Consider the following 24,165-nt stretch of genomic DNA (forward strand, 5'->3'; position numbering starts at 1 on the left):
AAGGACAGAGAAAGAGCCACCAAGAGCAGGGATGCTTGGGAAGGGCCTGATCCTGCATCCTGGGGCACTGTAGCTTCAGCTTGTGAGGTTGTAGCTCGAACACTTGTCCCTCTCCTTCCCCAGCACCTCTGCTCAGAGCACCCTGCCTGATCCAGTTTCCCCCTTCTCCTGCCTGGAAAGTTTAGGGCTTTCCCCAAACACACAACTGGGGACTCCATCCCCTGGGAAGCCACAGAGCAAACGCACCCGTCCCTCCCCACGCAGAGATTCGGCGAAGCTGGGGTGGGAAAAGTCACATTATCCAAGGTCTGCTTGTAAGGAAAGTTTTTTGATTAAAAATTTCAAAAATAAAATAACGCCCCTCCTTGATTTTGCTTCCTTCACCTCGGGGAGCTGCCAGCAGAACCTCTTTTGTCTCAGCCCTGCAGAAGCAGCCAGACCCTCCTGGTCCCCCGTGCCCGGCTGCACCCGAGGACGGCATCGCCCCTTCTCCGTCACTCGCCGACTGCGATTAAAATGGAAGACAACCATCAGGTGTGCTAGAACCATTTTAATATAATTATACATATCTGCCAAATCCAGGAAAAAAAGGTTTATGCATATATATCTTTTTTTTTTTTCTTTTTTTTTCAGTTAACATCTGCAAGCATAAACGACAATGAATTTCTTGGTTTAAATTCATCCAGGTCAGAGCAACTGCCCAAAGTCCTGTTGGATTTGACGGTTACTGCCGGCGTGGCCAGCAGTAAGTGAGCTCCAGAGGAGTTAAATGTCCTCGGGTGGGGTATTTTCGGTCTTTCCTCTTTCATTCAGAGACAGTTTGTTGTAAAAAGTTTCAGTGCAGTTCACCTCGGGTGAAAGGCGATCGTGTTTTTTGCGTTTTTCTTTTTTTTCTTTTTTATTATTTTTTTAAATATATATTTTTAATTATTTTTTTTTAAAAGATGATAATAGGTAACTCAGTTGCTCTGAATTTCACTTATAATTATAACCTATTTAAATCACAGCAGAACTCCCGCTGGTGCAGAGTTCATAGTTGCATACAATACAGGAGATCACAGTTTTGAAGTCTAGCACAGATTAAAAACCACAGATGTACCATTTATATAAGACACACACTGATTGTCTCTTAAAAACTACATATTGACTCCTTATGAACATTATCTTTTTTTTTCTTAATCTTTAAATAAAGTAGTGCAGCTAGGACAATCAGTCACACAACCCACACAGCCCTGAACCAAGTTCTCCGGGTGCCAACTTCAGCAAGTTGGGCATGAAACAGTTGGATGAGCTCGAGAGAGAAAGAAAGAGGGAGGGACAAAAAGAGGGAGAAAAAGAGAGATGTTGTCCATTCTGAATATTTTAACCGAGGGTTGGCTAACACATTGGAAACCTCTGGGTGAAGGATCATCTTTCCACGCACACACAAAAAAAGAAATAAAAACCTAGACTCTCTTTTTTTTTTTTTTTTTTTTTTTTTTTTTTAAAACTGGCCCGTAGGTGGGACAATCTCCCACCTCTTCCAAACAAAGAAACCCAACAATTGCCTAAAACTAGAAAGAACACAGATGGGTCTGTCTGGTTTCTGCTCACTAGATGATCTGTCCGTTTAAGGCCTTCCTCCTCCGTTTTTCCTCTTTATTATTCCTTTTCCAGAGCGTCTGAGCAGGAGATGAGTCTGAACGGGATCACACCAACACTGTCCCCCTCTTGTTGCCGTCGGTTTTTTTGTTCGTTTGTTTGTCCGTGGAGTTAATTTTCTCTTTAATTTAACCAAGACCTGACTAAAACTGGAGCGCTCAGCCCAGCCTGTTCGTTCTCGTCGCGATTTCTCTCGGTATCACAAAGGTTCTTCACAAAACCTGGAACTTCCATGACGATGTCTGGTCCTTATAATCCAAGCAGTCAGCATTGAAGTTTAACTTCCAGGAGGCGGTTTGGTCTTTATAATCCAAGCAATCGGTGGTGGAGTTAAAGCCCAAACTGGAGGCTCCGTAGCCCTGGGTGGAGAGGGAGGCTGGAGACTGGTTGAGGTGGCTGGTGACCGCGTTGGCACCCATGGGACTCAGGGTGGCCCCTGGCCCTGGGAGCTGGTGGTGCATAGGGGTCAAGTAAGATCCACAGTCCATCCCTCCGAAATAGGAGGTCGATCCAGCGTATCCTTGGCTGTAGCCTGATGCCTGGGTGTAGGTCATGGGATAGGATCTCTGCATGCAGGAGGAAGAGGTGGACAGGGGGTCTGAGAGCGGGGAGATGGACGCCGGGCTCCAGATGGACACGGGGGCGCTGCTGCTGGAAATGGTGGGGACTGAGGTGCTGGAGGGGGGAGTGAACTGCCCGCTGGTCCCACTCTCCGAACTCACTTCCCGGGCTGGGGAATTCTTCTTTTTAGCTGGCCGCACCTTGTTCTGGCCCCCGTTCTGCTGCTGCTGCTGCTGCTGCCGGCACTTGGCTCGGCGGTTTTTAAACCACACCTTGAGACAGAGACACAGGGGAGGGAGAGAGAAAAAGCCTGGGGTTAGGGATACACGGGCAAACCCAAGGTGGGAAAGAAACGATGGCAGAGAGACCTCACCGGGGGGAGACCTAAAACTGCCCCTCAAGAGCGGAGGGTTGCAGGCTGCTGCAAAGAAAAGCTCCGGGGCTCCCCCTCCCTGAGATCATCAGCAGTAATAACAAGTGGAAATCACAAATCAAATTCCTTAATAAGGTCACTTTTGGGGGAGAGGGGGAAGCATTCCCTCTTTGCTGTTTGCTGGCCAGGGACCCCCAGGAATCACTGTTTAAGGCCTATTGAAGTCGAGCCCTTAATTAGAAACAATAGAACATCAGAAAAGGAGGGCACAACTAAGGAAGCAGAGGTAGGGGATGGGGAGGGGGGTAAAGATGTCTCATTTACAGGCTCTCTGCCCTCACCCCCTCGGCCAGAGTTGGCCCCTCAGCCCATCTCACCCCCCCTTAGCCAGGCCCAAGGGGGCCAGCTCTGGGGAGGTTTTGTGGAGAGGAGGATGGGGTTTGGCATGGGGGTATCCCAATCCCAGCCACCACGCTCCAGGGGAACATGGCACCACACAGCCTCGGGAAGCCTCACCAGGAGGCAAGTGGGAGGGATGGCTTTGGAGATGCCGTGCCCCGGCTGCTGGGGCGTTCTGGATCCCAGAGAGGGCAGCGCCCTCCTGCCCTGCCAGCAGCACCTCCAAAATGCTGCCTGGATGGGGTCCGTGCAGGCTCCTGCAGAGGAGACACAGCCCAGCCCCAGGAGAGGGGCTTCCTTGGTGGAGGGAGCCCCTCTCTCATCGAAGTCCCCTCAAAGGGGACAAAGTCTGTACTGGTGTGAACTGGGATCCCAACCTGGCCCAGCTCTGCAATTGCGGTGAAGGGGGGGGATCCTTTGTGGCTTCTGCAAGGCCCCCAAATGCATGCAGAGCAGGCTGGGATTTGGGGGTGCTGGAGATGGGTATGGAAGGTTCAGAGCTGGGATCCAGGATCTGCATAACACCCCCTCAGTGCAGGGGGAGGAAGGGGGGGGCACACTCCAGCCCTGGGGATGCAAAATGCCACTACAGCCCCTCACTGAACCCCCACCCTTCTCCGACCCTCCTTCACCCCACAAGGGCTTGATTTGGCTTCGGGACTGAATCCATTCCCTAAACCAGTCCCCTCGTCTCCCTCCCCGTCAGGCACAGGCCAGTCCAACCCCTTCACGCCGGCAAGGAGGGGAAGGGCAGGCAGGGCTCTCCGGAGCCTCTCCGCTTCCTACCTGCACTCTGGACTCGGGCAAGTTGATTTTCAGGGCCACCTCCTCCCGCATGAAGATGTCGGGGTAGCGGGTCTTGGCGAAAAGAGCCTCCAGCACATCCAGCTGCGCCCGGGTGAAGGTCGTGCGCTCCCGCCGCTGCTTTCGCGGGGTGGCTGCGAACGGAGCCAGAGGCCCTGGCTGTCAGTCAGCGACCCCTCAGACCCCGGTGTTCCCTCCAGTCCCCTCCCCGGGTGGGCACCCACATTCCCTCTCTTCTCCCGGGGAACCCGCACGCCCAGGATCAGCCGCCACAGTGCGGCAATCCCAACTTCGCATCTCCCCTGGATGCGTTTGGAGCATCTGGCCCCGATCCCCAGCATCGGGGTCTCCCCTGTTTGCAGCCCCTTTCACCCATAAAAAGTTGGAGATGAGGAAGAAGGGAGACAGAGGGACCCCACGCCCTCACCCACCCAAGCCAGCGTGATCCCTGCGCATGTTGTGCCTCCAAAATCCCAGCGGCTTCTCCTCCGTGGAGCAAAAAGGGGGAGGGAAGAGGGAAGAAAAACGTGGCTTACCGGGGTAACCGACGGACGGATGCAACAAATCCATGCCCGAGGTTGTGAGACTCAGGCCATTGACTGCATAAGGTGGTTGCTTAAGATAAGACATCATGCTAAAGTTGTGGCGGGGAGGAGAGTTGGCCGAAATCCGGGCGAGGGGGAGCCGGCCGAGCGCCCTGCCTGCCCCGGGCGGTGCCTGGGGGAGCCGTCGGGCGTGGGGGGGCCGCCAGGTGCCTGCGCAGGAGGGAGACGAAGGAGCAATGGAGGGATGAAGGGGGAGTCAGGCCAGCTCGCTGCCCCCCCCGCCTCCCACTCCCCCCCCGCTTTTATCCCCGCTGCCTTCCCCCGTCAATCCTCCAGCTCGGACCCCAGCCGGATTTGGGAGCTGGGAGAGACTGACTAGATAAACGCATCTCTCCCCAAAAAGGGTGAGGAGGGGAGGAAAGGAGGGGGGGGGCACATCCCAGCCAGTAATTACTACCCGAACAAAACCCCCCCATGCCTTCAACTGCCCGCATTGTACGGCAGCCGGGGGCATTTGCATAGGATTCCCGGCCGGGCACCGGCTAATTGTCTCAAGCAAAACTTGATTGGGGCCATTGGCAGACACAAAGAACCCCTCGGCTAAATAAATAATGCAGATAACAAAGCCCAAGGGTGAGAAACAAAGAAACAATTCAAGAAACCTATCTCTCCACTAGTCTCTTGCAAGGACTTTAATTATCCCAGGTTTGGGCAACATTCAAACCTTCCCCCCTCTCCCCCTTTTCCCCTTCCCCCCGACGTTGCTGCATTTCAGAGCTCAAATGCCCGCTCGGGAAGAGCCAAACTTTTTTGCTCTCCCGCCATCAGTCCACGTCTGCAGTAATTTCCACCGGCCATTTGCACCTAATTAGTACTCCGGGTAATTAGATTTGGAGGCAAGTAACAGATTTATTAGGCTTTCAAGAAACTCTTGATGACGGAGCTGAAGCTAAACAAACACCTCGGTGGCGAGCGGCCCCGGGACAGCCCCGGCGGGCGAGCGGCTCCCCCGGTCCCCGCTCGGGCTCCCCCGGTCCCCTCTCGCTGCCCCGACGGGACCGGGCTCTCTGCAGCGGGGTCTGAGGGGGACCCAAACACCCGCTCCACCAAAAAAAAAAAAGGCCGTCAAGGGGCCAAACAGGGACTCCTAAAAAGGTTAAGGCTGTTTTTCCCGTAGAAAATATTTTTTAAAAATCTTTTAGAGCAAAAGCTCGCCCTTCCATCCATTCCCAGCGGCCGTCGGGAAAACAAACTCCAGCGCAACTTTCTTCCCGAAACACCCCAAAACTCCGTGTTTCAGACCAGCCGACTCCCCGGGAGGGCCAAGCGCTCCCGGGGGGCTCCTGCGGGACCCCCCGGCCCCGGTGCACCCTCCACCAGCGCCGTCGGTGCGGGTTCTGAGCGGCGCGGAGTTTCCCCTTCTCCCCTCGGGGAAGGGATTTGCCGCGCACAAACGCGCCGAGCGGCGGAGGGAGCGCGCATCCAGCGCGGGGTGCGCGGGGTCGGGGCCCCCTTTTAGCATCACTGCCCCGGGGGAGGCCGAACGGGGACGATTCTACCGAGGGGGTAGCCCCGCTCCGCGGCCGTGCGGCTTCGGCCACCGCTCTGTTCGCCGCGCAAGACGCGCGGAAGAGCAAAGCGGGGGTAGCTGCCCGCTTCAAAACGAGCGAACAAAAATTAAAAACAAACAAACAAACAAAAAAAAAAGGAAAAAAAGGATAAAAAAAACCAACAAAAAAGCGCGCAAACACCTCCTCCCAAAAAAAGCAACCCTAAAGCCATTCGGTTAAACTCGGCGGCATCCCGCCGAGGCGCCAGCCCGGCGCGGCCGCCCGCGGAGCCCCTCGGCCGCGGCCGCGCATCCCGGGGCCGCCCCGCAGCCCGCGGAGCAACGGCTCCACTCCGCAATCTGTCACCTTTCCCCCTCCTCCTGCTCCCCCCCCGCTCCGCACAGATCCCGGCTACCAGTTGCTCTGCCCTCGCTCAATAATAATTACCCCGTCCGAGAATTAATTATAATAAATGTTTTCTTGATAAACTAACGAGATAATCCGGGCGGCACACGCTCCCTAATTACGAGCCACCGGCCCCGGCTCCGCTGCTCGCCCCGGTGATTAATGCGGGGCAGCGATCCGCGCCCGGGCGCGCAGCCTGCGCCCCTGGCCCCGGCCGCGCTGCGGGGGGACGCGGGGCCGGGGGGGCTCGGCCGGGGCGCGGAGGGGCTCCCGCGGAGGGCAAGGGGAAAGGTGCCAAGGTAGAAAAGCGAATTTGTTTTCTTTTGTTTTGCAAACGAGAGCCGCTTCACCCGCCCTTGCCGCGCTCCAACGAATTTCTGACATTTTTAAAATTCTAATTTTTTTTTTTTTTTTTTTTTAATTCAAACCTTTCTTTCCCCCGAAGGGTCTGTTTGGGGTGATATTTTCCAACATGGGAATTTTACCCCGGGCCAAAGGCGGCGGGGGTGGACCCGTCACCGGCTCTGCCGGGCGGTCCCCAGCGCTTCGCCCTCCGAACCTCCGCGCTGATCCGCGGCCGCGGCCCCTCTCCGGGACCGGGAGCGGCGGAGCCGGGCTCGGCGGGCAGCCACCTCCGCCGCAGGGCCGTCTGACCCGTCCCTGCCTCCCAGCAGCACCCGGCCGCATTTTGAAGTGCTTTTTCTCCCCCCTTTTTAATTTTTTTTTTTTTTTAAACTAGAGTTGCACCTTTTCAAAATAAATAAATAATAAGCCTCAACTTCTCTAAGCAGCCGCAATCGAAATAAACCTCAGCAGCGAAGCAGGTTTTTAGTTCTAAAGAAACTTGTGCCGGTGCACAAGCACTTTTCCCGACTTTCTCTTTGTCAGCGCGGTGCGATTCAGAGGAGAGAGGCCGGGGCGCGTTACTCGCGGTCGGTGTCTTTGGGAAGCGCTTTCCCAAGGCATAAAAAAATTAAAATAAAATAAGATGAGGGAGGTGGAGAGCAGCTCCAGCCCCTCTCCGACCTGGATGCCATTTCTGCCATCCGTTTCGCCCACACCAAATCGTGAAGCTCCGGCCCGAAATGCCTTGAAGGTTTCTCTCCCTGCGCTTTCCAGCCCGGTTCTCCCGGGCCGCAAGTGCTCAGAAACACCTTTGCAAAATTACTTTGCTGAGTCTCCGCATCGCGAGGAAGAGGAGGAGGAGGATGAAAGGGTTCTCAGGTAGGAGTGGAGAGAGGGGAGAAATTTCTCCTTTTTTTTTTTTTTTATTTTTCTCTAATTTTAAAAGTCCAGCTTGAGGTCAGGAAATAACTACAGGCCAAAGGAATAGGCCGGGAAAAAATCATGTACCCAACGAAATCGCGGTGAAGCCCCGCGCCTGCCCGTGGAGAGCGAGCGGCTCCGCGCCCGACCGCGGGGGACGAGAGTCGGGGGGCGAGGGCGGCGATGGGGAGCGCCCCCGGATTCCCGGTTTGGCCCTTCGCCTTCTCATCCTGCAGCTCCCGGTCCCTGCCGAGGACCGACCCGGGGCCGCCACCGCCCGGCCCGGCCCGGCCTCTCCCGGGCAGCTCCTGCGGGAGCCGCCTGCTCCCCGCCCCGGCGCACCCCCACCGCACACAGGCGATTTGAAAATAATAATAATTTTTTTAAAAAAATTATAATTTTAATTCCCCTCTCCCTGTATTCCTGCCCGCCCAGCGATTCCCCCAAGGAAGGATGGAGCCAGCGGGTCGGACTTACCTGCGAGCCTCGCCGGAGCCGCGGGCAGGGCTGGGGGGCGAAGGGGGAAACCTGCTCCCTGATCCTCGCCAAATTCAGAGCTCGGGCTGAGCTGGGAGAGAAAGCACAAAGCGGGAGGTTAGAGAGCTCGCCGCATGCACATGCCCACGACATCGGGGAAAGGGGGGGGCGGAGGGGGGGGTGGAGAAAAAATGTTTGAAAAAGGAGAATAAATGGGGGAAAAGGGGAGGGGACGGTGCAAGAGAGGGATGCAGGGATGCTCGGGGTCTGGGCTCGGTACATACAGAGCTGGCCGGTGCTGGAGCTGGTCAAAGTGATTTTATTTTTAATAATAGTGGCAGGGTGCGTTGGAGCTGAAGGTCTCTACCTCTCTCGGGGAGCTTTGCTGAGAAAGCGCCTCTCTGGCAACTTTTTGACGCAAACTCTCCAACCAATGGCAGGGAGAGAGTGATTGACACATCTAAGCCAGGGGGAAAATAATAAAAACACACACAGGGGGAGGAAAAAACAGGCCGCTGCTGTACCGGGGGGACAATCCAGAGAGAAATAACAGCCACCGAAATGACACCAGAATATACATTAAAAGAACCTGCTCGGTTTAAAAATATACATTATGGAGTGGAGCGGATGAAGTCATTGTAGAAATTAATGTGATGGACAGCAGAGATGGAATTAGCGAATTGCCCGGGGAAGACGAGGAAGGGGGGTCAGCAAAAGGCTGGGGGGTGGCTGCAATAATAACAACAACAAAAGATATTAATGTATATCAGTAAATATTTGTGAAGGGGGGACACGGAGCCTGCCAGGAGCCCTGGGCTGAGCAGAGGGGAGATGGGTGAGAGGAAACCCGCGGGAGCCAAGGGGAGAATCCCCCCCGGCACAGAGCGGGGTGCCAGGGTGTCCCCAACCCCGCGTCCCCCCAGTCCCACCCGCGGATCGGCCGCACCCCAATTCCAGTTCTCAGGGGGCAAGTGACGCCTGGAAGAAGGGAAATAGAGTCACCTGGGGGACGACGTAAATGCATTTAAAATTATATTTTTAAAGATATACAGGGATGATGGTGTAGAACGGGACGTAGAGGCGTCGCGTTGAATTTGCAAATAGGGACGTGCACATGTTTTTAATTGAAATAATTTGGGAGCAGTGACGGGCTGAGGGTGAGGAGGGCCCAGGGGGTTCCGGCTGCGGGGCACAGCCCGGCCGGGCGCACCGGAGCAGGGCACCGGCATGTTCCCCTCGCTCCTCCCGTCCTCGCTCAACTTCTCCCGGGTCAAAGCACCCCGAAAATGAAGCTCTGGCAAAAGGCAGGAGCATGGAGGCGGCTGAGGTCGGAGGGAGGGAGCGCTCACACACTTTCCTCACTTGTGACAATGGGGGGAAAAAACTGCAGCAGCTCGATCATTTTAACGGGGTGACCTATGTTAATGAAGTTATAGCAATTAATTCGCCTCTTTGTGGCTCTCTCCGAGCCTGGCTGCGTGCGATCCAGCGTGGTTGTCCTTGGACTTTAGCGCCGGCGGTGCAGCCCGGGCTGGAGGTTTGCAGGAGCAGGTTTGGGATGCTCGGGGCTGGGCTGGGCGGATGGGTGGTGTGGCTTGGTTTTGGGTTGGTTTTTTTTTTTTTTTTTTTTTTTATCCTTTCCTCCCAGAAAGGAGGAGGAAGGAGGCGGCAGAAGGGAAGGAGGGAGGGGAGAGGAGGGGAAATAAAACAAACAAACAAACAAACAAACAAACAAAATACCCCATCGCCCAGAGCCGCCGCAGCCCTGACCGCAGGAGCCGCTCCCACTTTGGCCGCTGGGTTGTATTTTTTTTTTTTTTTTTTAATTTGCGAGGCGACTCCGTGGAAAGTTGGTAGCCGGGGTACCCCCGGTTGGTACCCCCCGGCCCCACGGGACCCCCAACCCCTGCCCTTTTTGGAGTTGTGTTTTGATTTATTTTTCTCTCCCAGACCCATGAGATTCTTTTGGGGGGACTTTTTGTCGGTTTGTTTATCTAGTTGAGGGGGTTTTTTTAGGGGGGAAGGGGTGGGGATAAGGGAGGGGCAGCTGCAGCCGCCATCCCTTTGCAGCATCCCCCCCTCTCTCAACCCTTGCCCAGAGATCCGCGCCGGGCAAATCCTTCCCTCACCTCCCCGCATGTCGGCACGGCCACGCCACCCCTCAGCCTCCCCTTTAGCAGAGCACCAGGAATAAATATCCCGATTGAACCCTTCCCCCCCTTCGCCCCCTCCGCCTTTGCCATCGTCTCCCGCCCCCACATATTATTTAATAACCTTAATCCACCTCGGAAGAATGAGAGAGATAATTCGTTCCCGTGTATCCTGACCAGGAGGGTATTTTCGAAATCGATTAAAAATAACGGGGGAAAAATTAAAAAAAAAAAAAAAAAAAAAGGAAAAAAGAAAAAAGAAAAAAAGGGGTGTCAGGGCGCTGGAGGCAGCCGGGCTGTGGCAGAGCAGGGCTGAGCAAGGCAGAGAAATAAAATTCAGTGCCTGAAGAAAGTAGCTGGGAGAGCCGGATGGGAAGCGCAGCCCAGCCCGGCTGCCAGCCCTGCCCGCAGCTGCCTGGCCCTGGGCAGAGCTGCTGCCCTGCCTGCAGCCTGCCACGGGAGTAGGAGCATCCCAGCCTCTCCCTCTGTCCCCTCCAGCCAGAGAAGTTGGGAATAATTCCCGCGGCCAATAAAACAAGTGGCAGAGATGGACAGTGTTACTTAAATAAACAAGGGTCTCTTTAAAATTCTCATCCACTTCAGATGTCTAAAGTAAGATTGTGATGATTTTGTCACGGTTTGGTAAATTTACCCCTTTAAGAGGCTTTCATAAATCCCAGAACACACCTTCAGCCAGATTTGAATATAGATTTAGGTTTTAAAACCCAGAAGCTGGGAACACCGCTTTATCAAAGAGAATTTCCCTTTAGCTTAGCAATGTGTCGGAATGGCTCTTGCAAAGATTGGATCTGAGAGGGGGAAAAAGGGGGAACCTTCTTTCCTGGAGCAATCCTGCACACACTTTGCAGCTGCCTCTGCCTTCAACCTTCTGCAGCTCGGGGAAAAGTTACAAAAAAAAATTTGATAACAATTGTTGCTGCTGTAGGATCTCGATTTTTAAAAATTATTATTTTTTACTAATTTTTTTTAAACTTTCCCATCTCTTCTGGTCCGTTTGGAAAGCGTTGCAGAGCAGGTACAGTCCCAGAGATCCAGACTATCTGGGGCTAACGGGGAGTGAGTGGAGATGTGTGATTTTGTGCCCTCTAAGAACTTTATGCTCAGAGAACCAAAATCTGCTTCTGGGATGAAAAGAAACTGTAACTTCTGCTTCTCAGTAAGTTCTCCAACTTTCCGATGCCAGTCGGGTTACAAAGCCATTTTCTCTCTCTGCATAGCTGTCTCTCTTCTCTCCTTTTCTCGCTCACCCTCTTCACTTCTCCTTCTGATTTAATTTCTGACTCTCCTCACTTTCGCGACCGTTCCGCGAGGGGTTTTATCGCCGTGTGTGTCGCTCCCAGGGCTGAGCTGCTGCCCGCGGTTATGATGACCAAGCTTGGGGGGAGGAAAATAAGAAATCATTTATTCAGGTCGGGTGAAAGTTAAGGAATGAAGCAAGAAAAAAAAAAAAAAAAAGAAAAACCCACCCCAAAGTGAACCGATTTATAATTTGTCATCTTTGTATCTCTGATCGGCTCTGGAAAGCGATGCATGCTACGCGCTTTTAAGCTTTTCCCTCATCGGATTTGTGTCTAGTTAAAATATTCCAGACTTTCCTTGAAGTTCATCTGCAATTCAAGTACCGGTTGGAGTTTATTTTAGTTTAGAGGGTTTTTTTTTTTTTTGGTTTGTTTGTTTGTGGTTTTGTGGTTTTGTTTTGTGGTTTTGTTTTTGTTTTTTAAGTTCGACACTCCCCTCACCCCAAAATCTCCCTTTCTGGGGGTGCAAAGCCAGAGACATTGGTATAGCTGCGTCACTTCGAGAAAGGGTCAGATTCGTTTTAAAACGCCAGAATGTTTAACCGAAAAAAAAAAAAAAAAAAAGCCCCTTCTTTTCCAAGCGTCTGGGAGGGGGATGGCGGAGCCGGCACCTCTTTTGGGGAAGGAAAAAAAAATGTAAAAGAAATATATGAAGGCAGCATCTTTGCCTAGATGAAACCAAGTTTCATAATCGGGGTGGGGGGGACAGGAGAAGGAGAAGAGGGGATGGTGGAGGTATTTCGGGGCGATCTGAAATTTGGCCAGCTCCTCTTGGAGCCAGGCAAGTCCTAAAAATGTCACCCCGAGAGCAGCGAAAGTGAGGTCAGACTTGCACCTGAGGGAAGGTCTCATGTGCAACGAGGCGGAGGGGGGGAAGTAACCCCCTAAAAAAAAAAACCCCAACCCCCAAACTTTAAACAGAGAAATAAATGATCAGTGTTAAATAAATGAACCAGCATTTGGGGGAGGCCGTGCGGGGAGGGGGCACCGGCGTGGGGCGGCCCCCGGGGGCCGGTGCGGGAGGCTGGGGCAGGGCTGCGGGGCTGCGGCCGTGTGCGAGGGGTGAGTGTGGGGGGTGTGTGTTGATGAAAGGCGCTAATGCTGCCGGTTTACATAATTTTTCTCTCCAGGCCATGAAGTTACCTTGATGAGCAGCTCGCTGCAGCAATCAGATTATAGCTCCCAACCCAGATATTAAAATAACAGTTACAGTCGCGCATCCCGCGTGTTGGCAAACTTGGGAGAAATGAAGGGGTCGGGGGAACGGGGGGAGGGAGAGAAAGAGCCAGAAAAGGGGTTTTGTAAGAAAGAAGAAAAGAAAACCGCAGAGAAGCTTTAAACTAGTCTTTCGTTTGTAACCTTTTACAACCTTTATTTCCCGTATATGAAAAGCTCCTTTTATTGAGACCCAGAAAGAACTTTTATTTTTTTTTCCCTTTCGCCCCCCACCCCCCTTTGGATTTTTAATTAGAGCCCCTCAATTGCAGCCATATATATAGGAATCGATATAAAGTAATCCGTGGAGATGGGCTAAGGTTTTAATCGAAAATCTTCTTTGCCATTCTTTGCAGATCTTCTTTAGCCGCTGGCTGGTGGAGAAACAAATGTTCATTACAAAAATACCCCCCGAGCCCCCCAAAGCAGCTTCCCCCCAACCAAACAAAGCCACAATGCAGAAAGCTTGCAAAAGATCCCAAACCAACTGTTGTTACCGTGTGAATAAGAAATTACTCTTATGCTTAACTTCATTCTCCCTTGCAGGCAGGTATTTTTCATATTGAAAAAGCCTAAAACCAGGTCCGAATACTGCAGTTAATTTTTTTTTCTTTCCTAAAAGGTCTGTGGGTGATGGTATTATCCGTGCGGCAATGGTCTGGCTTGTGCCGCGGGTGTCTGTCTGTCTGTCCGTCCGGCAACAAAGGTCCCACATGTATAACACTGCTCGAAAATCCACATCCCGTCCTCTTGCAGCTTCTCAGACTTACAAATATTGCACTTTCTTTTATTTTTTTTTCCTTTCCCCTTAGTGTTTGGCTTCTTTCCCCCTTCTTTTCTTTTTCTTTTTTTTCTTTTTTTTCTGCAAGTGCTTTATATTATATAAATTTTAACTCTTTGCTTCCCTGCCATGAAATATTTCTTTTCCTATGCAAAAAGAAAGGAAAAAAATGTAAAAAGGAAAAAAAAAATCCCAACTCCCCCCAAAGCTCCCCCAAAGCTTCCTTCTTTCTAAAGAACTAGGGCTGTTTTTCTCCAGGGGAAGGAGGGGATATTAAACAATGCAGGCAGCTTCGGGTTTATTTTGGTAAATTAATTGTGAGACTATTCTGGCTCCTGTGTGTTTCTGCATGATTAAACTGTGCTATTTGTTCCCCAAAGCTGCACATTAGCAGAAAGTGCAAGTCTATTTTAAAGCATCATCCTCAGGTTTAATGTAAGCAAACTGGGCTGAGTGAAAAGTTTGCCCGAGTAATTGCAACTAAGAGTCCACTGTAGTTGTTTTAATCATTATTTTTCCATCTGATGAGTGCGTTTTAAAGAATGGACCCTGCATTTTTTTAATCTGAAGAAAGCGAATCTGGCCGTATTTGTACCCCAACCTCGCGTCTTATCTGTATGAAATTTCAATTTATTTAAAAGCCTGGTATTTAATACACGACACGGGCCACATTTAGTTTAGACAAACCCCCTCTTGTACTTTCTCCATAATCACGCCTAATGAAAACGTGGGATTTTCCCATTATTAAAAAAAAAAAAAAAAAAAAGTGAAAATATAATGCATCTTCATTAGGAAAATTGACTGCTGTGCTCAAGACAGTTCTTAATTGAAAAGGCAACCTATTTTAATGGTGTGGTTGAGGAGAAGATTACATACTTTATCCAAACACAAAGACAATTAATAATGAGGACCAGGCTGCTGCCATTAACTCTAATGTAGTTACATCAATGTCAATGCAAGCGCTCGTACCTGAGAGGTGCTGGGGGATGCGCCCGCGGCCCCTCCGCCCTGCCCGGCCGCGGCTCAGCCCCTCCGCCGCCGCCAGCCCCGGGCACCGCCGCCCCGCTCGGCCGGCAGAGCCTGCCAGCATCGGCCTCCGTCCGAGTTAGCATTATTTTTATTATTGTTTTTAGTTTGAACGGCAGCACGACCCCGAGGAGTTGTGCGAGCGCGGCTCGCCCTGGCCGCCTGCTTTAGAGGGACTTTTCAGAGCTGCCTAATTCAGGATATTTAAGCGCAGGACAATGCAGGGTGGTGGGAGCTCTTAAGCTGCAGTTTGCAAACGAATCCATGCCCCACAGCCAACGCAAAAGTCCTGTCCTCCCCGCTCGTTCCCGGCGCTGCCAAGCGCCAGCGTGCGCCGGAGCGACGCCTCCAATTTAGGCATTTATTTGGACTTAAAAAAATTAAAAAAAAAAAAAAAAAAATTAAACTTTCAGTTGCTCGATGCGCCGATCAGGTGTGTTTATACCGAGCGCTGGCTGTGGAGGTTTTGCTGGTATTTTTTTTTCCCTTCCCTTTCCCAGGAGGAGCGGCGGGGTGGAAGCCCCGCTCCCCCGCAGCCCCGCGCTGCTTGCGCGGCCGCGGAGCCGGGGGGTGGAGGGGGAGGGATGCGCGGAGCGGTGCGCGCCCTTCCCCGAGTTAAACAAAGTCCTCTTCAAAGCCCCTTCCTCGGCAGCGAAGTCGATTTGATAACTATAAATAAAATAATGAAACCAGAGCAGCACATTTCTCCCCCCAAATAAATAAATAAATAAATATCCGATAACCGATCCCTCCCTCCCAAAATTGCTTCCCCCCTCCCCCAGCTCCATCCCCTCCGGCAACTTTCCAGCAGATCTTTGTCCCGCACCGGGCAAAGCAGCGCCGGTACTCGGGGGGATCCCGGCTCGGTTTATTTTGGGAGGTGGAGGAGCGGCATTCCCGGCCAGGGTCCCGCATCTCCGCCCGGCCGGGGCGGTGCGGGGTTGGGGGGTTCCTCCTCTCAGCCACCTCCCGTGGGTAAAACAGGCTTTTTGGGGTGTCTGGGTGGGGTGCGCTGGCAGCGGGGACAATACGGCCGGGGACGGCCCGGCGGGGCGGGCTCCTGCCCCCTCCCCGCAGCCTCGGGCCTAATCCCGGCCGTTCCCCCTCCGGCAGCTTTTAATCTCCGCCGGGGGGAGGAGAAGGAAAGGGAAGGTGGAGGGCGGGCGGCGGGGCCGGTGCCGGTGCCCAGCGGCGCGGGCTGCCCGCCCCGGGCGCGTCCCTCCCCGGCCCCGCCGCCGCCGCAGCTGCCGCCCCCGGGAGGGGAGGGAGGGAAAGGGGGGCGGCCCCGCAACGGGCACGGCGGGGGCTCGGGAGGGCGGGACAGTGCCCAGCATCTCCCACCGACAGACAGACAGACGGACAGGGCTGTTCCCAGCATCTCCTCACAGGCGGACAGACAGATGGACAGACCTGTGCCCAGCGTACCCTCACAGACAGACAGGGCTGTGCCCAGCATCTCCCCAGACAGACAGATGGACAGGGCTGTGCCCAGCGTACCCTCACAGACAGACAGGGCTGTGCACAGCATCCCCTCACAGACAGACAGACGGACAGGGCTGTGCCCAGCATCTCCCCAGACACACAGATGGACAGGGCTGTGCCCAGCGTACCCTCACAGACAGGACTGTGCCCAGCATCTTCTTACAGACAGACAAATGGACAGGGTTGTGCCCAGCATCCCTCACAGACTGACAGACAGACAGATGGATGGGCAGGGCTGTGCCCAGCATCCCTGCACAGACAGCCATGGCAGTGTGTGGCTGCCCTTCCAGACAGACAGACAGACATGATGGTAGGATGGGCAAAGCAGTGCCCGTCCAGCACTCTCAGACAGAGAGACATGGAGCTTGGACGGGCAGAGCAATGCCCATCCATCTCCCCCAGACAGACAGACAGACGGACAGACAGCTGTGGCCCAGCAGCCCACGCAGAAGAGAGCTGCTCCGGCTGGGGCCACCCTGGTGAGCAGAGCTGGGGGCAGCCCAGGTGGGGCCAGGCTAATCCCCAGGCAGACAGACAGACAGACAGACAGAAGGGGCTGTGCCCCCTCGCCCCGCCTGGCAAGGGGATGCCCCACGAAATCCCAGGCAGACCAGGTGGAGCATGCCTAATCCTTGGCAGAGCGGGGCAGTGGCCGGTGCGGGCAGGCAGGGCTGGCTGGGCAGGGCCAGTTTGTCGCAGGAACACCTGGCCATGGCCTGCTGGATGCTGGACAAACAGCCCAAGCACCACCAGCCGGGGCTCTGCTGGGAGAGGCAGGGCCCGACCCGGTTCCACAGGTGGGAAGGAGTTAACGGGTCTGTGACCATCCCAGTGGGGGATTTTCTACCTGTGAAAAAACATATCGATGCAATTTCCTTGCCTTTGCAGGCAGGGAGAGGCAGAGCAGTGGGGGCCAGGCTGGCTGTGGCCTTTAGGAACTACCCTGACATCCACAATCGGAGATAAAAAGAAAGTTCCTGCTGGTTCCCTTCCAGACAAATGAGCCTGGCCGGGTCTCTTTGCTCTTTAGCAGCATCTGCCCACCCTCTGCACCTGATTTCTTGCAGGAGCCTTTCATCTCTTTCCCCTGCCTGCTCCCAGATCCCCGGCTGCTCTGCCCGCGGGCTTAATGGTACGGGAGGATGCGAGTCCCCCGGGACGGGGCTGTGCCCACCTCCTCCCTGTCATCATCGCTCGCCGGAGCGCTGCTCTTCCCGCAGCTCCTGCGCCTCCTCGGAAGGCTGATTGCAAAGGGATTTTTGACGGGAGGAGAGGAATCCCCGGGGCTTTTGGATTCCTGTCTGGAAACAGCCGTGCTAGGGGCTGTCACCTCATTTCTCTAAAGGCTGTCCCTGCAAAGGGCACATTAGCGACACACGGGTTTATGCCTGTGTCTAAAAAGCAGGAATGCGAACCAGATGCAGTGGGGTTTTCTGTGGAAGTGTCTCTGCCTTCTGTGTTTGTGTTCCTGATTGTGGTGTAGGTAAATCTGATATCAACAGGTTGTTGAGAAGGAAAAAATTCCTCATTTCCTGTGCACTCAGCGATAAACACTGAGATGAGGTCTTTGGTGGGAGCTTTCATGGGTAAATAAATGCCTTCTGGGTGGAATTCTGGCCATTTCTCAGCAGTGTCCTGTCCCCACACACTGTAGTGGCACAGGGCTCAGATCAGTTGCCTGCACGAGGCTGCCAGGAGCATCCAAGATGCCCTCAAGTCCCTGAGACACCCACTCCAAAGGACTTGCAGGAGATCTGTGCCCCCCTGGCTCAGCAGCTGGAGGCTAGCAGGGACACCCAGAGACATCTCAGGTGACACTGGATACCTGTATTTAGGCAACAAAGCCACATTCACTGTCTGAGCTGCTCCAGCCTGTGATGGTCAGTTCTTCAGGTCCTTTCTGGTGCAAGGTGACACCTCTGCTACAGCTTTTTGCACCCACAGGTGAAATGCAGGAGCCTGTAGGTAACAGAACCCTGACCATGTATTCTCCTGTGCTCACTGTCCATCTCTCAGTGCCAGGTTCAGGTAGACCAGTCATGATGTGGCAACTTGATTGACATGGCAAGAGAAGTCTGAGTTCAGGAGGTGCTGACAACCCGATTAGTGAGAGCAAAATCCTTCTGAGGTCCCTTGGTTTGGCCATCTGAAGCATATTCCTGCTTGTTGGTGTCTGCCTGGGGAGTGCTCTGGATGTATGGATGTCTACGGGTGAGATCTGGTGAACAGGCTGCAAACCCTGAGGTTCTTCTCTTCCTGTGTGCAAACCCAGGGCCATGAGGATGAGGTGCAGATAAGATAATAGATAAAATACAGTGCTGGTTGTTTTGCAGCTTGCTATGCCAAGGATGGGTAAGGAGGGGGCTGGCTGCAGGTGTTCATTTGAGGGGGAGGTCAAGGACCAAAGCCCAAGATCATCTTTCTGGTCCAGTTCTCTGGGATCCATGGCTCATGCAAAGGCAATATTCTGGGAGAAGGGAAAGGGCTGAAACTGCTTCTTTAGCCCTGCCTGTGGCTGGGAGGAGGAGGAGGATGGAGCAGTGGTGGAGCTGGCGTGTGTGGGAGGGTGTGTGTGCAGGAGGATGGAGTTGGAAAGGTTCAGATCGGACATCAGGAGGAATTACATCATGGAAAGGGTTGTTAAGCACCAGAAGGGGCTGCCCAGGGAGCTGGTGGAGTCCCCATCCCTGCAGGTGTACAAGGAACAACTGGACGTGGCACTCAGTGCTCTGGGCTGGGTGGCAATGTGGTGAAAGTCACAGGTTGGACTCAATGATCTTGGGGGGTCTTTTTAAACCTCAGTGGTTCTGTGGTTATTTCCAACTCATCAGCTCATGCTCTTACCTCTGGTGAAATGGAGGAGAGCAGCAGCTTCAGCCTTGTTCTGGTTCCTGTAGGACTTTTTAACCCTGGCATATTTTTCTTGTATCATGCTTTGCTTTTGGACTAGCTGTTGGATTTTGGACCACTACTCCACATTTCCTACCTGAGCATGGAGCTGGGAGTAGGTTCCTATAACTTCATAATTAGGACATTCGCTGTGATTTACTCTATTAGAGTGCATAAATCCACGTATTTCATACCTGATGGGAAATCTGGAATAAGCTGCAATATATCTTAATGTAACACAGACAGTCACAGGCTATGTCAGCAATTCAAATATTTTATTGAAATGCAACTTTCCAACATTTTTTGACATAAGCGTTATCAAGAAATGCAAATTATAATAGTATAACAATATAATTGCTCAATTCCCCTTAACTCACTGCAGTTCTTTTCTGAAGGAACACTACAAAAGGAAGAAGGTCAATTCCTTTCATATAACTAAGGTCTTTGAAACCTTTTTAAAGTGCATTTTTAAAAAAATATTTTATTTTCATGCTATCCTCCTGCACTGTAGATAGTTTCAGTCTCTGTGCTCGGATTAATTGTTACAGGAGTTATTATATAAAGCCTATTAGATAAAAAAAGAAGTAATATAAACACCACTGGCTGTATTTTACCCTGCCCTCACCATTCAAAAAAAGCTTCCCAGTGGCTGATGTATGAATTACTATCGATGAAACACAGGACTTCTAACACTCCAGATGTTCTGCGTGCACTAAGATCACAAATCCAAGTCCATTTATTAAAGTAAATAGAAGTCCAAGGTGTTTCTCAAGCAGACAAGCTAATTTTAAAGCCCAAGCGGGCCTTTATTTTGAGGAAAAAATATTTCTGAGAAAAAAAATCCCATGAATATGTGGTTTTTTGTGGCACCAAACTTGGAAGTTTATTTATTTTTTACTTCAAATGTGACCATTTCATCAAACCTGCATATTACTCAAAATCTGGAAGGAAAAATCAGTCTGGAATGGAAATGGCAAAATGGTTTTGAGAAATGCAGTTGGAGACCTTGGAAAAATGTGGACAAGGATGTTATGGATTGGGAAAAAAAAGGTTTGACCAATAATCAGGCATTTATGGTTGAGCCCATAAGAGAAGGTCATGCTGACTGAAAATCTAGTTATTACTCTGTATACTATGAAATACTTCAATTATCACTAATTATGAATTTAATCTGGCACTGGAACATCCTGCCAGTACTAATGAATTAATTCTCACCACACCTGATGACATAGGGGTGTTTTATCTCCAGTTTTCAGGGGAGGAACTGCCCCTTAATTGAAGGTCAAGCAAAGAGCTTGTGGGAGGACTGGTCTGGTTCCTCCACCCCTTTCACACACTCACACTGACATCCCTTGTTCAGGCTTCAAAATCCAATGAAATAATACCCACAGCATCATCCAGAGGAGGAATTTCAAATGACACTTCTACAGTCCTGGGAAAAGCACCATTTACGTGGTTTAGAGACAAATGGACTGCTCCACATGATATCCCAGAGTGCTAAATTTCGCTCAGGTTTAACCAAAGCATGTGTTAAAAACTCATGTGGCTGCACATCTGAGGCAGATCAGGAGTGCAAAGGTACTTGTTCCAAAAGCCAGCCTCACACACATTGCCAAGAGCTGCTTTTGCAGGCATGGTGGGATTTTTGGGATTGTCCTGTGCAGGGCCAGGAGCTGAACTCGATGATCCTCATGGGTCACTTCCAGCTCAGGGTATTCCATAACTCTGTGGTGAGCCTGGACTTTGAGGGAGCTCTGCTACACGTCCAGACCATGCAGCTTCAGTTGGCTTAATTTGTCTGCTTGCCTTAATTAGGACCTCACTGGGAACCAAACTGCAAATTTATACCCTGGAAATTTTTCACTTTGCAAAGGGTGGAGGAATACTGAGGGATCTGCCCAGATCTGTTCCTGAGGATAACTGAGCGTCCTCCTGCATTAGCACCTGGATCCAGCACACAGGATATCTCGGGTTGTGTGAATTAACAGCCTTGAGTGTTTCCTCCTTTCACTGAAATATTTTCTTCCTTTTATGCACCAAAATCATCCATGTCCCTGTGGGGAAAGTGGGAAAGGGCCTGGCTGTTGGTTTCTCAGGGAATATGGCAGCAGGGGCTGTGGAAGTGGCACTGGATGTGCCTTCCCCTTAGAGACAGTTTTTGCCCCTGTGTGTGGGTTGGGAGAGGAAAGGCGAGACCAGATTCCAAATTTGTTAAAACCAACACAAATATTGCAGCATGGATCACGTACTTCCATTTGTTTGTCCCAAGGGAATACTTATAAATCCATCAAATTTCAGTTAGTATTTTAATTATTCTGTGTTTCCTCGCTCTTGTAGTAAAAACAGCTTTCATACTTCCCTTCCCTTTTTTTTTTCTTTTTTTCCCCTTTAAGGCAGCAAACCCTCCCTACTGAATCCTTATAAAGACCTTAAACCACCTGGGAATGGTTCTCACTTACAAAATCCTCCTCATGTGATGCCCCTATGTGGTTGCCTGGCTGACAGCTGGAATTTCCCTTTCCAATGCACACAACTTTTAGCCTGAACTTCTTCACAAACTCTTGCATATTTCTTAGAAGTCTCATCCAGTACCAACCCATTAATCTGCTCTAGACCTGAGTTTCCAACTTCTTCTTCTCTGGAATTGATGCAGAGGGGACTTGTCTGGCTGATGGAAAGGTTGGTGCATTAATCCTAAATCCTTTGGTGGGGTTTTCAGCACCTTACACAAGGAGCTGGGGGGAAAATGTGTTTTCCTTTTGGTGACTGAAGCAGAAAACTGTCAGGATAAAAGTGGACTAAACAGAGCTGAAAACATACTTTATTTTTTTTTTTCAGATTTTACAGGTAATCTAAAACCCCTTGGAAATGTGATTTTGAATCAGTCACAGACATTGTGCTTAGCTGACATGAAGTATTTTATTTTTAGGCTGTTTAACTCATTTAAAAACTCTGTTTAGTTTATTTTTTGTAGGAAAATACTATTTTAAAATAAGAACCAAAAAAAGTTAATTTAGAAGAAGTGAAAACCCCCAAACTAAACTAAAATACCCCCGCACAAACTACTGGCATTTTTGAAAGCAAGCCTTCCCTAAAAGAGCATCCAAAGGAATGAAGATTTCTTATTCCCCAAATTTCTCCCACACTCACAAATAGTTTTGAGTGGCATGACACTCAAATTTTCAGTGAACTTACCCTCTATCAAGAAACAAAATAACAGCTTAGTTCTCCCCACATGCTGTGACATCCCTTAATTCCTTAATTGCTTTAATATGAGCAGGTTTGGGTTGTGTTTATACTAAATTTTCAAAAAATGTGGAGTATTGTGCAGGTCTGATTGTTTCACTGGTGGGGAGTGGGTGAAGGAAGGGGGGAACAGGTGTGTGTAAAACACCTCATCCCTGCTCAGAGCCTGGCATCCAGCAGCATCCATCCCAGCATCCCTGAAACTGCCCTACAGCTATGCTGCTGACAGTGCAGGGAAGGAGATACTTTCCTTCCCCAAATTGAGCAGGCAAAGCTTTTTGGGGAAAAAAAGCCAAATCAGGAGATATTTTGATTAACTAAATATTCATAGAAACACAGCTCTGTTAAACATCAGGCAGGTTTTTTGCTAATGCAGCATCCCGAGGCTCATCCTTAAATCCACAGGTACATCCCTTGGGGTCATCCTTCTGTGTAGGTGAGAGATGTGGCTTGTGGGGCCCAGATTTCCACTTGAGAAATTTGGAAATGGTTGTTTGATGGCAGCAGAACTCACGGGGAAGCACGGGCGAGTGGAGGCTACCAGCAGCAGGCTTTGGGGAGGGAGATTCATGTCCTGTCAAAGGCAAACCTGATTGAGACAAGGACAGAGCAACCCAGACAGTCCCTGAGCCCTTTTCCCGTGTGACAGAGCCAGGAGTGACTCCGATGTGATCCATGAGGCTGCCTGCTCTGCTTGCCAGGGAGCCAGATGCTGCTGCTTGGAAAACCCTTGTCCACAGCTTGCTGCTGGGCTCCTGTGATTGCTGTCCAAGGAGTGGTGGTGTGGCGTGCTGGGATGACTGGGATCGCAGCATCCCACCATCATCTCTCCCCCTCCTGATAAACTAAAGCAATAAAACCAAAAATAAAACCATCAAATACAGATTTTATGCCTCCCCTTGTTGTAATTAAGCATCTTAAGAGCAGAAAAACCCCATTATAATAGAATGAAAAAAATATTGCTAAATGGTAACAGTGGAAGCCACCCTTCACAAACCCCAAAATCTCTGGGTTTGTTTCTCCGGTGGCTGAACATTGAGATGAAACTAATCTTTTCTTTCTGATGACAGCAGTTAGGACATGAGCAGCCATGTTAATCAACCAGTTAATGTAATAAACCCATCCTCAGGTTGGGATGAATCTAATGGGTGAGTGGGAGCTTCTGCTCACCACACTCCACTCAGTGGGACCACACTGAGAAAATCGCCAGTGTTTTAACTTGCTGGAAAATGTTTCCAGGGTAGTTTGACCTTGTGCATCCTTGACTAGAATTCTCTCTTTTCAGCTCATGTGCAGTGACGTTTTGGCATCACTGGGATTCTGGATGAAAGCTGGCAACACCAAGTTGAGTTTGGGTGTAAATTTAACAACTCTTTCAAAGCAAAACTCTGGCTCTGTTTGGAAGGGGTTGTGTTGGCACACCAGGTCCAATTTTGCAGCAGCTGTGGAGCAGAGCTGCTCCTTTGAGTACACAGCCAAGACAGGTGGATCAGGCCCTAAGTGCCCACAGCTGCTCTTCCATCACCTCCCATGTTATTTTTCCAGATACGGAGAGCTCAGCTACTCCTGTGGCTGACACGTCCTGCCTTGCTGACTCCTGGTTTTATTTTTAAGTTGAGCTCTACTTGCTGGGTCCTTGAAGAAAGGAAAGGGGAAAAAAGCAGAGTTTGCTTGTGAGTGAGACAAGCTTAATTCCACTTAAAATCATTTCCTAGACAGAATTGAAACTAAAGCACAACATAGGGCAAAATTACTGCACTCATTAGATTTGCTGTTGTTGGGGCTACCTGCACACTCAGCCCAGCAGCTTTCTAAGCAATCAAGTGTTGCCTGATTTTAAATAAAACCCAGGATCCTTCTCTGTCATTATTTCCACTGGGTTTGGTAATTTTCACCTCTGACTGTGCCTTTTGAAATGCCGAATTCATGGAAATGGCCAATGTTGAACCCAACATGTTGCCTATCTCCATGCTGTAGACTAAGAGAAAAAAGAGAAGGAGAATGAAACTCCAGCTAAGGAGGATTTGGAGTTTTTA

At 51.1% G+C, this 24,165-nt stretch overlaps 1 protein-coding gene and 1 long non-coding RNA gene across 10 annotated transcripts in view; one reads left to right on the forward strand and one right to left on the reverse strand.

Annotated features, from left to right (window-relative positions):
- Positions 1 to 592: 592 nt before the first annotated feature.
- OTX2 (orthodenticle homeobox 2) lies at positions 593 to 8,420 on the reverse strand. The gene is made up of 5 exons (XM_032112489.1): positions 8,306 to 8,420; positions 8,022 to 8,112; positions 4,315 to 4,533; positions 3,761 to 3,912; positions 593 to 2,474 (listed from the first exon to the last, which is right to left on the reverse strand). Exons 3-5 carry the CDS (start codon positions 4,409 to 4,411, stop codon positions 1,854 to 1,856), a joined length of 870 nt encoding a protein of 289 aa, XP_031968380.1. The 5' UTR covers positions 4,412 to 4,533; positions 8,022 to 8,112; positions 8,306 to 8,420; the 3' UTR covers positions 593 to 1,853.
- Positions 8,421 to 10,067: 1,647 nt separating this feature from the next.
- LOC116445636 overlaps positions 10,068 to 24,165 on the forward strand; it is a 101,291-nt gene continuing 87,193 nt past the window's right edge. For all 9 annotated transcript variants that reach the window (XR_004240842.1, XR_004240839.1, XR_004240844.1 and 6 more), the window contains exon 1: positions 10,068 to 11,348. This is a non-coding gene — a long non-coding RNA (uncharacterized LOC116445636). The remainder of the gene's footprint in view (positions 11,349 to 24,165) is intronic.

This window comes from Corvus moneduloides, chromosome 6, assembly GCF_009650955.1.
Source record: "Corvus moneduloides isolate bCorMon1 chromosome 6, bCorMon1.pri, whole genome shotgun sequence".
Classification (NCBI taxonomy): domain Eukaryota; kingdom Metazoa; phylum Chordata; class Aves; order Passeriformes; family Corvidae; genus Corvus; species Corvus moneduloides.